The sequence below is a fragment of the Aspergillus welwitschiae genome (assembly GCF_003344945.1).
Source record: "Aspergillus welwitschiae strain CBS 139.54b unplaced genomic scaffold BDQ94scaffold_32, whole genome shotgun sequence".
In the NCBI taxonomy this organism is placed as follows: Eukaryota; Fungi; Ascomycota; class Eurotiomycetes; order Eurotiales; family Aspergillaceae; genus Aspergillus; species Aspergillus welwitschiae.
In genome coordinates, this window is record NW_020798726.1 from 292,354 (window position 1) to 306,488 (window position 14,135).

The 14,135-nt window shown below is 52.3% G+C and overlaps 4 protein-coding genes across 4 annotated transcripts; all 4 read left to right on the top strand.

Moving 5' to 3' along the window:
- Positions 1-1,992: 1,992 nt before the first annotated feature.
- Positions 1,993-8,628, top strand: anxc4 (annexin ANXC4; the record flags this gene model as incomplete). The annotated part of the gene is made up of 6 exons (XM_026773993.1): positions 1,993-2,525; positions 2,585-3,689; positions 4,963-5,154; positions 5,625-5,697; positions 5,733-8,032; positions 8,093-8,628. The coding sequence occupies 6 exons, from the start codon at positions 1,993-1,995 to the stop codon at positions 8,405-8,407; spliced, it is 4,518 nt and encodes a 1,505-aa protein (XP_026623124.1). The 3' UTR covers positions 8,408-8,628.
- A 923-nt stretch (positions 8,629-9,551) lies between these two features.
- On the top strand, positions 9,552-11,965 carry BDQ94DRAFT_149573 (ASST-domain-containing protein). Its single transcript, XM_026767405.1, has 3 exons — positions 9,552-9,857; positions 9,934-10,098; positions 10,173-11,965. Exons 1-3 carry the CDS (start codon positions 9,774-9,776, stop codon positions 11,787-11,789), a joined length of 1,866 nt encoding a protein of 621 aa, XP_026623125.1. The 5' UTR covers positions 9,552-9,773; the 3' UTR covers positions 11,790-11,965.
- Positions 11,966-12,257: 292 nt separating this feature from the next.
- On the top strand, positions 12,258-12,843 carry BDQ94DRAFT_149574 (uncharacterized protein). Its single transcript, XM_026767406.1, has one exon. It carries the CDS (start codon positions 12,563-12,565, stop codon positions 12,812-12,814), a length of 252 nt encoding a protein of 83 aa, XP_026623126.1. The 5' UTR covers positions 12,258-12,562; the 3' UTR covers positions 12,815-12,843.
- A 159-nt stretch (positions 12,844-13,002) lies between these two features.
- BDQ94DRAFT_149575 (uncharacterized protein) lies at positions 13,003-14,125 on the top strand. Its single transcript, XM_026767407.1, has 4 exons — positions 13,003-13,123; positions 13,181-13,688; positions 13,753-13,959; positions 14,055-14,125. Exon 2 carries the CDS (start codon positions 13,286-13,288, stop codon positions 13,628-13,630), a length of 345 nt encoding a protein of 114 aa, XP_026623127.1. The 5' UTR covers positions 13,003-13,123; positions 13,181-13,285; the 3' UTR covers positions 13,631-13,688; positions 13,753-13,959; positions 14,055-14,125.
- The last annotated feature ends 10 nt before the right edge of the window (positions 14,126-14,135 follow it).

The window sequence follows — 14,135 nt, forward strand, 5'->3', positions numbered from 1 at the left end:
CCGAACTGTGCCTGTCACCCCTGTTCAAAAGGATGCTACATAGTATGATTTCTGTGTAGGTGATTATCTGTTGTATTTTAAAGCAGTCGGACAAAGTCTGATCGGCATGCTGGGACAGGAGATATGATCGAAGAGTGACGACAGTAGGAATGAATGCATGCCATATGCAACCAGAATCTGGTGGTGGACTCAAGGGATGGGATGACAGTCGATAACACGGAGTACCCACGTGTGGATGGAGTTTTGATCACCGCCTGATCCAGCATGAGGATGTATCCAATCCGTGTCTGTCGGCTAGACACTACTGAACTGGTTCCGGTCTAACTTCTAGACCACCGAGTAGTTATCTAACTACCCCAATTCTAGCTGACTCTGTAAATAAGAATTACTGCACGAGCGTTGAGATATGGGTGTTGGGGAAGATCATTCATTATTCAGGCAGTTGTGGCCCCCCTCCATCTGGACGTCCTCGGCGGTACAGTGGATTGATCGGCCTTTTCTTTCCAGACAGCCCTTGGTATTTTCAGTAAAATGTTAGCATTCCATCCCAAGCAAAGCAGAGATATGATGCAGATTTCATTCCAAATAAGCTGACCTGGCCCCTTATGACCCCCCGGTTATATACCAACGCAGCAAATGTCGTACTGCATTGGAGAGGCGTGGACTGAAATCGCTAAACGGGCTGCCCCTCCAGTGTGCGAGCCAAACTCTCCAGCTAGCCGTCCGGCCCTAGACCGAGTCGGGAGTTAGAAGCAACCTAAGTAGCAACCTAATACATTCGGAGAGCGTGCTGAGTGGGGGAGAATGGGAAAGGTCGAGCTCCCCTGCTGGCTGCCGTTTTGCCCCTGAATTTCATCCAGCTCCAAAAAAGCTTCCCGAGCTGCTTCTCCGCCCAGTAGACGACGAGGTGCGGCGACAAAAGAAATTATAGAAGAAAGAAAAGGAATAAGGAAAATCAACTTTTGCCTCAAAAAGAAAAACACAAAAAAATAAATAACGAAACAACAAGAGGGTATCGGAGGACTCAGCAAGCTCTGAGACTCCCAACAAAAGTGACAGGAAAGTGAGAGGTCAAGTCAATTGGACTTTTTGTTTGCGCAACGAGTCGGTTCGGTGACAGGAAAGCATTGCCTGTTCTCCGTTTTCACTGGTCGATCATCATCTGCCCTCCAGCGCCGTCATCCTTTTGTGCCGTTTCTTTCTGTTCTCACCCTCTTCATCCTTCTCTTCTTCTGATATTATTTGATCTTATCGCAATTGTATGCGCCGCCTTAGTCGGACGCTGTGAGCAGGCTTCTCCTCAACTCTCCCTGGTAGGATCGTGAGTCAAAAAGGACAGACAGTCTTAAACCGTTTGTTCTTTCCATCAAAGCCCCGCTGCTTCTCTACAGGCGACGTGGGTTAAGATCGACAATCGCTTGCTGGGCTTGTGCATGTCGATTCTGTGATAACTGAGAAGCTGTGTCGTTTTTGATTGCACCTTTGGTCACCGACACTCTAACGTTGGTCGAGTATTTATTCGCTTCCTCGATTGAGGATCTGATCATTCGTTGAGGCAGTTGTGCTACACTGGACAAAAAGGAGGAGGAACACGCGACTGGTTCCAGAATAAGCGTGTAAGTTTGGTACGTTGATCATACCTACCTTACACCCGAAAATAATATGATCGTTCGACAATCCCGCAGAACCGCACAATCATTAGCTCAGTCTTGGAGACCGGTTCCAATTGTGTTTATGAGTTGGGACTGACTTCGTTTGTCTTTTGGGCTAGGGTGACTTAAAATCAATTGAACCCGTTCTGGGCCTTCCTATTCAAGATCGAACCCAAGAAGAACCCGGGTGCACTAAACTAACTGATCCTCTGGGACGAAAAGAGTGCGTCTATATCTGAGACACGATTCATTCCCTACGTCTCCACTTTTCTTTGGCAAATCCCCCCAATTGTGTTACAGCCAGTGAGTGATAAGGGTAGGGCGCCCATAATAAAAACCAATGGCAACCGCTTCACCAACACCCCGGACCCCGGGTCGGACTCAGCCTTCCGCAGAAGTCCCTCCTGTCGTCACGGATACCAAAGACCAACGCCGTACATCTTCCTTGGGTTTTCTTCGTCGATCCAAGTCCATTGAGATTTTAGGTGAAAGACGCTCGTCCGGCAGCAAGAACGGGAAGAAGATGCCGAAGGCTCAGACGGCGGAAGAAGAGGCTCGCCGCCAGCGCGAGTCAATGATGTACCAGCAACCTCCGCGTCTACCTGATCTCTCGCCGGCCCCAGTTCTTGAGACCTTTGGCGGCGATGAGCGCCGGGACACTGTTGCTGCACTTGCAAGCCAGCCCGACTCATCGCAGCAGCAAGCTGTGCCCCGCAGTACGATAAGCACGCCAGTTGCCCCAGAACCGAGCGACGCCAATGCACGAGCAGAAAGCATGACACACCGTGGACGCTATAGCTACGCAAGCAGTGCCGTCAGTACTGTCAACAATCCGCGCCGGTTGCGTCGGCGCAAGGATCCCACCCCGTACAAGTAAGTCGCACTGTCTACAGTCAATTGCTGGCTGGGGTCAAGTTCTAATATGCTTCTAGTGTCCTTGTCGTTGGCGCGAGTAACTCGGGCAAGACCTCGTTTCTCAATTTCCTCAAAAAGTCCCTGGAATTGCCGCCCCACAAGCACCCCTCCCGCCTACCAGAGGAAATCGCATACCAGGCTCGCCAATCCCCCGCCAACGAGGGCTACGTTTCCCACTATCTGGAGACAGAGATCGACGGCGAACGAGTTGGTCTGACCCTGTGGGACTCCCAAGGCCTGGAGAAGAACATCGTTGACATCCAGCTACGAGGGGTGACTGGGTTCCTGGAAAGTAAGTTCGAGGAAACGCTAAGTGAGGAAATGAAGGTTGTTCGGTCACCTGGAGCTCGAGACACCCATATACATTGCACCTTTCTGGTCCTGGATCCAGTCCGTTTGGACCAGAACATAGCGGCTGCAGAGCGGGCTGCACAGGGAACTCCAAGGGCAACCGATACACCTGTCATCGGTGTTCTTGACGAGCGTCTTGATATTCAGGTCCTGCGCACCATAGTGGGCAAGACCACAGTTGTCCCGGTTATCAGCAAGGCCGATACGATCACTACAGCCCACATGGCATACCTCAGGAAGGCTGTCTGGGATAGCTTGAAGAAAGCCAATATTGATCCGCTGGAGATCCTTTCTTTGGATGACCAGGAAGAGTACACATCTTCTGAGAGCGATGATGAGGACGAAGAGGCGCAGGGTCAAGATACCGAACAGGATGCGGAGGCCAGCGCTGCGAACGAGGAAGGTGCAGAGCCCCGGTCTCCCCGTTCGCCTTCGCAACGCAGCCAGAGCACGCGCAAGTCTTCCGGTTCCCAAGCCGTCGTTCAGCATATCCCTTTCACTATCTTGTCCCCTGATCCACATTCGCTCAGGGCTGGCGACGAGCCTGTTGGGCGCAAATTCGCCTGGGGGTTCGCTGACCCGTACAACGCCGAGCACTGTGATTTCCTCAAGCTGAAGGAGGCTGTATTCAACGAATGGCGCTCTGACCTCCGCGAAGCGAGCCGTGTGGTCTGGTACGAGAGGTGGAGAACCAGCCGCTTGAACCGTAATGTTGCCGTGGCCAGCGCTGCACCCCAGAAGAAACAATATGCGGGGAGAACTGGTCCAGATGTGCGCCGGTTCCGCTAATGACTTGCAGCCGGTCATCGTCCAATACCCCTTCAGCATAGCATATCTTGTTTCGCGAACCTTTTCTTATTTTTGTTCGTGTGGACTAATTTTCGACCCTTCTTGTCACTTGCTGCTCGCGGTCGCGACCCTGCACCGTCCTGGACCCGGAGGGATACTGTGTAGTTTTTGACTAATGACGTTAATGCCGACTTGTCTCATTGACTGCCCAAGCCCTCTAGCGGAGAATTGTTGGGAATTTTGGCCGAAAGTGCCAATAATATGGAAAGAAAAGATACCCCTTATCTGCCTTGAATGGGCCCGGAACTCATGAGCGAAGCGTCTCAGCATGTTGTGTTTTCTTTATTCCGAAGTCGCCTGACTTGGACAGTGTATTTTCTATTTCCCATTCGCCTCAGAGCATAGTTGAGGGAAACACCCAATTTCCTATGTATTTGCGCAATTGTACTGAATTGAGTGACCTTTTTACTTTTTCTTTTTTATGAATTCTCGCGAGACTATGCTTCTATTCCTACCTGCCTGTGATATCAAACTTGGTGTTTTAGTCACTCCACATCTGCACAAGCCCGATCTTGTGTGCCCAACGCAGCATCTGGCTGAGTTGGTCAAGTCACTCTTCCCTTTTATGTTTTCTCTCCCGCGCTCTACTTTCTGACCGTTTTTAAAAACCTATTTTCCATGTTCATGTATTCTCCCATAATTTCTGCGGCCGTTTGCCACGATAAAGAGCCACTATCCAGCCTTTGATATCCTGCGGTGCCTGTCACTGGGCCACGCTTCGTGTCCCAGATCTTCTATTTTGGTCTATTAGCCAACAGTCTCAGCTGATGCTGTTGTAGACGTTGAACCGGCTCTTATTTGTCGACGGGGTCGCCGCTTGCCTTATGCACTGCTCGGCTTTATCTGTCTGAACCGTCCTGTCACTCGATCGTCGACCTATGAAGGAAAAGGATCATTGATTTCCAGCCCAGCCGGAGCTCAGAAGGCCAGTCCCGTAGTCAGGAAGCAGTAAGATTGATTGCCTGATTTTTCTGATTGTCAGTCATCCGAATGAATCGCCAGTAGTTTTAGAACCGGTGGACGGCGCCCGCCAGCTAATCCCACGCCATGTCAGGATGCTGCACCTTCGAACCCTTTCCTGCTTTTCTGCAGGCTTAAGACGGCGGGATCGGCCAGGCTGAGTACGGGACGACCAATGACGCCTCGTTGCGCGAGGGGTTCGTCCAGCTGCCGGCGGAGGGTATACGAGCGCTAGAGCGACGTAAAGAGGGGCGGTTTGACTCACGGTCTAGCCGGCAGGAATGTGGATTCTGGACCCCAAGCTTTCTCAGCCGTCATTCGTGAGACCAGTGGATATCTGTCGCACATTAATATCGTGTACAGTGGGCCGGCGTTGCGCTCGCAAGGCTGCAGGGTACTACTAACACTGTACAATACACAGGACAGTGTGCGGCTCCTTCCAGAGGCGTTGGTTGCCTCGAATGACGGTCTGCTCCTGCAAGAAATTGGGATGGAAAAGTAGCAACCTTTGGAGGAATAACGTGAATCACTGATGCTCAGCACCAATGATGAAGCTCCGTGCCCTTATCCTGCAGTCCCACTACACATAAAGTGGTTGCTTGAAACTCCGACTGGGCCAATTTCCCCAGCTGAACTCTACGCGATCCCGCCGATGATCAGTCGTCGCTGTGTCTCCCTCCCACCACCACCTGCTGCTCTTGGCCGCTTCCCCCGACAAGCAGTGCCACTCTCTCTTCACTTCTCTTCCTCTTCCTCTTCTTCTCTTCCTTCTGCCAGTTCTTTACTTCGTTCTTCCTTGCGCTCTTCTTCTCAGTCCCCCATTCAAGCTAACCGAGCTAACCTACGCTCTCAACGGTAACCTGAGAACTGTGTCCTCCGTGCAAAGCTAGATCCTAGTCTGCACCGTATCTTGGCTTCTCTTTTGTGGGCGATCGGCTGTCGCACTTGTCGCACTTCACCCACCCGTGTGGTTCATTCCCCAGCCTTGATCCATGTCGCTCCAAGTAGGCGACCCATGGTCGCGAGGCCGTTCCAAGTCACCAAGCGGCCGTATCCGCGAGCGTTCCAAATCTCGCGATTATCGCGATCCGTCCGTCGGAGATCCCCGCAGTTATTACACCTCTGATTTTGATGATGGAAAGCTCCGCGCTCGATCACGCAGCAGAGGTGTAAGCCCAGGCGGCGCCCATCGGATTAGCACGCGACATGGCGCTGCTGGTCCCGATTTCCAGTCCGATGGACGGGAAGCCTACCTGCGACCCGAACACGGCCGCGATCATTATTATCAATCCGATTCGGGAGAAAGCAAAGGGACAAGGCGCGACCCCGGGCCGCGGAATTCACGCCATCGCCTATCTGTTCACTACGAAAGCGAGTCTTCGCTCGACTCGCTGAGTTCGGATGATGATGATGCGCTTGCATACGGCGATCTTCCCGGGAGTCGCGACAACAAAACATACGGAATCTCAGGTATCAAGCGTTATATGCCCAAACTTGGTTCTGTACGTCGCAAGGATCCTGCCATGATGTCTGGGGCTCTTAACAGCGATGCAGCCCACGGCAGTAGGCCATCGCACTCTGGAAGCTCTTCGAAGGAGGAAGTCAGAGGTAGTTACGCAAACCCCGAGCCTTCTCCCTACGGCGGCTATCCTGCATCATCCACGGCTCAGGCCAACTGGGCACCGGTCCCGGAGTGTGAGCGACCGGGCTTCGTGCCGCCAACTTCTCAAGCGCAAGGCCCATCCATGCCCGGGGCGTTTCCGTATTCTGCAACCACTGAGCCCCCTGTACCTGCTACAACCGCAGCCGCCGGGGCCTCCTCGGTACGCTACGTGACTCCACAGGGGTTGCAGGAGACTTATTCGTCTTTTAATGGCCGTCCACTGTCGATGCCTGGGGGTAACGCCTACACTCATGTGGCTTCGGCACATCAGCGCACTGCTTCGAGTGATGCGACAGTCAAGACACCCTACGCTGCCCCGCCTCAGTACCAATACGCGCACATTGATCCCAATGTTAAATATGCTTCTAAGAGCGCAGCAGATAGCGCAGCCAAGCCAGTCGCATACTCCGCAACACCTCAATTTTCCACCAAAACCGGGGCTACTGCAGCAAATCAGCCACAGGCGACCGGAGTCAAATATTCTGCTAACCCTCAGTTCTCTAAGCCTACCACCAGCTCGGGCAGTGGGATGGAGTACGTCGAGATAGCGCCTCGTACCACCACACGACCCCACAGTCGCTCCGTCTCTTCTGTCAACAACCTCTCGGTCGAGGGCCCCGACCCCACCCGCAGGCCTGTCAGTCCAATGCTGGAACCGTACAAGGGCACGTACCAGAGTATATCACCCATGCCCTCGCCGATCATCATTGCCCCCAAATTGGACGGCGATATTTCCGATATGGATCCTCTTGAGTATGATTCAGATGAAGAAGTCAGGGTACATAGGCGGAAGAAATCCAAGGATGACCGGGATCGTACGAAATTGACCATTGAACGCCCCAAGAGGGAGAGCAGCCGAAAAAGGGAGAGCAGCCGCGTGCGGTACGAGCATCGTGCTTCTGGGGAACTAGAGAATGTCGTGGTGAGAACCCCCAGTAGCAGCCAGAAACGCGTGTCATTCTATGATGCGGGTCCGGATGCCGCAGTGCTTTACGATGCCCTGGAACGGGGACGTCCCGATAAAAAGGCCCTGATCCGCGTGCTGCCGCGTTTGAGTGCAGACGAAATCATGGAACTCCGCGACGAGTACAAAAGACACAACAAGCTGCATGGGAAAGGAATCAACATTGCCAAGCTCATCCGCCTTAGGGTCGGAGTCGATGCGTTTGGCAAGGCGTGCCATGCCACCGCTCTTGGTCGCTGGGAATCGGAAGGCTTTTGGGCGAACTGCTATTATCAGTTGAGCAGCTCTAGGCGTGAACTCCTGATCGAATCTCTGTTTGGTCGCACCAACCGAGAGATCCGCGAGATCAAGAAGGGCTTCCAGGATTCGCGATATAAAGACAGCCTGGAAAAGTGTATGAAAGCCGAGTTGAAAGGAGACAAGTTCCGCACGGCGGTGCTCCTTGTCTTGGAAGAGAGCCGGCAGAGCGAGCGTGATCCAATTGATATGCGTCTGGTGGATGAAGATGTGCACAACTTGTATGCCGCGCTAATGACGCCCCATGGAGGAGAGACGCCTATGATTTACATTATTGTGCGGCGGAGTGACTCGCACTTACGGGAGGTCCTACGAGCGTATGAAAAGAGATACGGCCACAATTTTGCCAAAGCCATGATTAGCAAATCCCGAAACCTGGTGGTATGTCTCCGAAAAAGTTATCATTCTCGAACGTTGTCGATGGACTAACTAGGACTACAGGGAGAGACTCTGGCACATATTCTCAATGGAGCCATCAACCGGCCGATGCGCGATGCTCAGCTCCTCCACCAAGCCCTTCGCGAGTCCCGCCCGGGGAAGGAGCGGTCAGAGCTCCTGATCTCGCGCCTGGTCCGGCTGCACTGGGAACCGCGACACCTGGAGCGCGTGAAGAGCGACTTCAAGCGGCGATACGGGCAGCGCCTGGAATCGGCCATCGAGGAAGAGGTGATGACCAGCAGCGGTGAGAGTGATTGGGGGGAGTTCTGCATCGAGTTGGCGCGCAGTTCAAAAGTCTTGGCTAGTCGGGATTACTAGGACTCTTTTTCTCTCTCTCTCCCCCTCCCTCTTTCTTTCTTTCTTCGAGTGAAAGAGTGAGCGAGTGAGTGTATCTACGCCACTCGCTGTTCACGATTTACGATGGCCAGAGGAACAGTATGATGATGATGCTACTCTGACATGAGCGTTTCGACTGATGATAACGACCATGATGATCAAAATAATGATGACGACGCAAATGATAACGATGCGGTGAAAGTCTTATGTCTTTTCGGGAGATATTGGAGATAGATTGTTTACCATTAAGTATCAAGAAAACCACAATACCTACTCGTCTCGGATCGGGGGGTGAGGCGAGAGATGCGGCTGGACTGGAAAATTAGCGAATCCACCGTGGGGTTGGGGCCCAAACTGACTAGGGAGCCCCTAGACTAACCACAGTCTAGAGAGAGTAGCGCATCTCCGCCGTCCCTCAACAGGGTCAGAACTTGGTTAGCCCCCCTGATACATCAGGAGCTGACTCTGTGGATTTTAGGATAGTTAGCCAATGATATTCAGTGTTTTTGGAGATCCCTGAGTATTCATCTAAGACCATAACAAAGTATCGATTTACTATTTATGTATTCAATTGAGAGAGTTTTCCACCTGGATCGATCTGAGATCTTGTAAGGCGACGAGGGCCAAGCCAAGCAGCGGACCCGCCGCGACCGAGCGGAAAGAAGATGAGGATTGAAGAAAGACCCTGTCACACACCCTCTCCAGACCCTTAATAACTCGGAATATAGTCACTCCAACTCCCCTTTCTCTATCTTCCTAATCTACCTAACTACAGAACATGGTCCGATAGCTGACTCCTTACAGGCAAGCAGGCCTACGTCAGCAGTTCCGCCATACTAATCCAGCCATGCTATTCTTGTCCAGTGTGCCGAGATTCAACCCAAGCCACCGGGGCTCTCTAGTGGTGGGTGCGGCATTGCAGGCAACATTGGCCGTCAGTCAGCTCTGCCCTATTGGATCGCTCGCCCCAAGTGTACGTGGGTGCGAACATGTTTAGCGCTCTCTCCTGGTTCCATCTTGGTTCCCTCTCCTGACTTATGGCAGAAGTGGTGGGTGTGTCTGGACGGTGTTTGGAGACCTGCGCCGATCTTCGGGCCCCAGTCGAACAACTAACTCGACTATCTATCTGGGTCCGCGGCTTGGATTTTGGACACTCCAACCCGTATAAGGCGCGTGTATCTGCAAATCAGCCTCTGATGATTTCCTGCGCCATGGCTGATCTAGTTTTCCTTTTTCTCTCTCCTCACCTTCTTCCCCTTCCTCTTCCCTTCTCCGCCCCTGGCCTGTTCCTCGTCCGCTCGTTGGGTTTTTGCTTTGCTGGGAGGGTTCATCACTCTCCGCCCGAACCATGATTTGGTGTCTGTTCGCCTTGCTCTTTTCGCAATTCGCTCTTGCGCAGCGCCACGATGAGGATCTTATGTCTTTTGTGACAGTGAGTTTCATCTTTCCTTTTTTTGAAAGCTAAGTATGCCATGTGTTTGTTCTCGTGCTCACGATGATCGCCTCAGCTCCCCGAAGTTCGAGCCCTGAAATGGGAAATCACTCACCACGACCGGGACCGCGCAGCACCGGGATACTGGTTTGTTGCTCCCTACGGCATGATCGATCCCGAATCCCCGACTCGTAAGTATCTGCAGTATCAAGTCGGGCCCTATATCTATGACCAAGATGGCGTAAGACTCTACTACCCCACTGGTTTTCGAATCAGTCGTCTTGTCAACATGACTGACTCAATCGTGGCGAGCAGGTTCTCATCTGGGCCGGATCCCCCATGTTCGATAACCGGAACACCTTCGACTTCAAAGCGGTACACAATATTGACGATAAACCTCACTTGTCCCTGATTGCGCAACGGTCCTTCGATGAAACTGTCCCGGGTAGCGGCCTTATCTTGAGTCAGCATTATGAGGTGGAATCGGAGGTCTTCAAGCTTAACGATACTTGGGAATTCAATGTTCACGAGTTCAAAGTCATGGATGGAGGCAAAACAGCCCTGGCCTGTGTCTACCAGTCGAAAATGCTGGACATGGCTGATGTCGGCCGTCCGGGGGAACAGAAGCTTTTCCTGACGGGTGGATTTGCAGAATTGGATTTGGCTACCGGTGCACCGCTGTTCGAATGGGACTCGTCCGATCACCTGGGCTTGCATGAGACCGACCGCTTTCACACCTGGGAGGAGCCTATGGGCCAATGGGGATTCGACTCGGTGCATATGAATGCAGTCGATAAGAATGAGGCTGGCGACTACATCATCTCGATGCGCTTCACCGATACTATCTATATGATCTCCGGCGTAGACGGCCGCGTGATGTGGCGACTGGGTGGCCCTGAAACCAACTTCATCCAGGACTTTGTCTTTTCCAAGCAGCACGATGTCAAATTCGTCTCGTCGAACGGGACGCACCATATCATTTCGTTCCTGAATAACGCCTCCGACGAGATTACCACCGACGAGACCGTATCGTCAGGCCTATTCGTCGAGCTGGACACGACCGCCAACCCGATGACCGCCCGATTGATCGCCCGCTACAACCGTCCCGACGGCCAGCTATCTCGACTCCGCGGCAACACCCAACTCCTCCCCAACGGCAACGTATTCGTTGGCTGGAGTCAATCAGGCTACCAGAGCGAATTCTCTCCAGAGGGAGACGTCTTGATGACCGCCCAGTTTGCATCGGACCGCTTCTCGACCTACCGCGCATACAAATACGAGTTCACTGGCCGGCCTCGTGCGCCGCCCGATCTTGTAGCGTCCGTATACGGCACAACCGAGGACGATCTAACCACGATCTTCCACGTCAGCTGGAACGGCGCCACTGATGTAGCCGCCTGGAACTTCTACGCCCAGGCATATGACGGCGGAGCCCCCGTGCTTATCGGCAATGTCAGCAAGACCGACTTCGAAACCATGTTCATTGCCCATGGCTTCCTCGACTGGGTATCTGCCGCGGCTGTCGACCACCAAGGCAACGTGATGGGTACCTCCGCCGTACATCGCACCCAGACGCCCGATAACTGGGAGGCCGCTGGATTCGTCGGATCATCAAAGGCTCCTTCCCCGATTAACCCGTCGAGCATCTACAAGGAGGCCCAGGCGGGCGCGGACCACTCCTCTGCCTTGTTGTCGGACGGTGATACCAAGGACCTCCTTGCGGCGCTTTCTCAAGCGTATCAGGTCGTGCGTGGTCTTGGGAATCTGCTTATTTTCATTCTGGTTGTCTCGTCCTTCGCGGGAGTGCTTTTGGGCGCGTTTTGGGTCCTTCGGAGGAGGAGGATTCAGCGCTCGCAGCCGTACCGACATGTGCCTTCGGAGGAGAGTTTTCCTATGGAGGAGACGCCGTTGCGGAATAATGCTTCGGATTAGAGTTGACGGATTGAAAGGAAAAAGAGACTGTTCCATTTTGTGTATATTTTATTTAGTATAGCTGCGACGATTCTTGTATATAGATATGTACCTTTGCATGTGTGTCAGTATTCCCCTGGTTATTTGTCTGGTCTGGATATTATTTGGAGTAGGATAGAGGCATCATCTGTAGACAGTTCTACCTGAGTGAGAAGAGAATTCCCACGCATGTCGATGAAATAAAGGTATGCTCTCCTAAGCAGTAATTCGGCCCGATATTCTTAGTCGCCAACGCAATGAGTGAGAGTAATGGCGCGATTCTCGGAGTTGCGGACTATTTGTTATCTAGCCAGTAGTATCTCCCTACTTCATGCTTTGTCTCCAGTCGACAATAGCATATGTATTGTATGCAGCAGTAGAACTTAGTTGTCGAGACTAGTTTTGTAGTTTGAGACATTAGTTATTAGTAGTGGCATTAGTAGTAGAATGGTTTTGTTGATTATAGAATAATTATCTATTCATTAGTTGTTGAAGAACTTTAAGGATGCTACTGCAGTAGATAGTTACTAGCAATCAGCTAGCCTGTCTTTGCTTTTATTCTTCATTTTCTTCGTGTCAGTCAACACGACATTGTTGGTGGGTCGGGTTGCATCCATGGTTCGGAGGATGTTGGTTCTGGGAATGAACAATCAAACAAGCAAACAATCAAGCCATTGTTCCTGGATTACCCGTGGATACTACCCCCCGACCGCAACTATATTGTAGACCAATGTGGGAGCGATGTCTTGGTTATTATGCATTCTGAAGCTGTCTGCGCTTCGTGTATGCTACCACTGATGTCTGTGAGACACATGGTGCAGCATACTACTTGTGCTGTCCCGATGTTCTGCAAGAACATCAGATCATGCTGCTGGTTGTTGATCGATCGCTGCATTGACTCGCAGTCAAACCCCTGTGGCAAAGATCAAGCACAAAAATCTGAAAATAGAACAGCACAAAAAGCAATGTGGGCTTATTGTTGCCTGGTACCTGCATTGGCGAGGTGACCGATCAATTTTCGGTGGAACGATCTGGGATCTTGAGCTGGGAATCTTACTGAGAGTAGAATAGCTGGTGAGGAGAAGCCCGGCCAGAACTCCGCGTCGGTCAGCCTGCCGCCATCCGATCCCCGGGGAGGTCAAGGCGTCCATCTCCAAATCTCTCTCCCTCATCTCCACATCTTCAGCGCCATGGTCGATGCTCAGTGGTCGAGTGCAGTCACACTGCAGCCATGCGGACCTCTTCCCGGTACCTCTTCCTCTGACTGGTGGACTTCATGGTTCCTGGACGCAGGGGAATGAGGGGGAACCCCCGAGGTATCTATTTTCTCACATGATGCTATCACAAATGTCGGTCACACTGACGGGCTCCAGTTATTCTGCTTGTCCACCCGCTGTAGGTTCGAGTCCACGCCGATGCTGGCCGTTTAGCTTTGCTTTCCTCCCCTTACTGAAAACTGTCGTGGGGCTGCGATCGATATGGGTTGTGACTTCGATGGGATATCCGGTCTGGCGGTGACTGATCGACTCCGGATGTTGACTTTCGATGGCCACGATACGATATATGATTTACCCTCCGGGTGCAGCAAATTCAGAGTTCTGCAGGAGGACACCGTAAGAACTCTTGTTCGGTGGGAGGATCGATTGGCACCGACGCCATCTTACCTCCTGCCGTTTTCAGACGGCCTCCTTTTCACATGGAGGATGCGTGTCTTCCAACAAAGTTGTTTGTCAGTGGTTTCACCCTCTTGCCGGCCGCATCCACTTCATGTCTCCGCTGCGATAACTTCGGTGAAATGCCTTGTCACCTGTATCCTCGGTTAATCTATAGTTATTGCTAGTGTGGACTCATGATATTGTCACTCGGCCATATCCGCTTTCAGTAAGTAGTCATTTGCACCCGTGCCGCTTGCAAAGACCATGGGGCCTTGCTTAACATTGTTTAGTCCAGTTGCGTTCCTCAAGGCCCCAGTCCATGGGCTCACCTGGATTTCACGACAGTATATTTCTCGAGCTAGTGGCGTCCTGCTTTGACCCATTGATTCTCTTCTTGGCTGATTCATTTGCTTTTGGCCCGAGGCTGTCCTGCAAGCGTAGCGTTGTGTATGGGAAATGGCTCCGCGAGACCACATACCTTAATTAAACACTTCTTGGTAAGACTGGATCACACTCAGCCACGGCCCCCCCAATACCGTCCCCCTTTCTTCCATGAATAACATCTTTGCTTTTCTCGGACATATGGATGCAGACCGCATGGGTCCTGTCCACTCGGAGGCTGACAGGTCAGACGACGCTGGGAGGTAATTTCTTATCGCGCAGTTCCATGCCG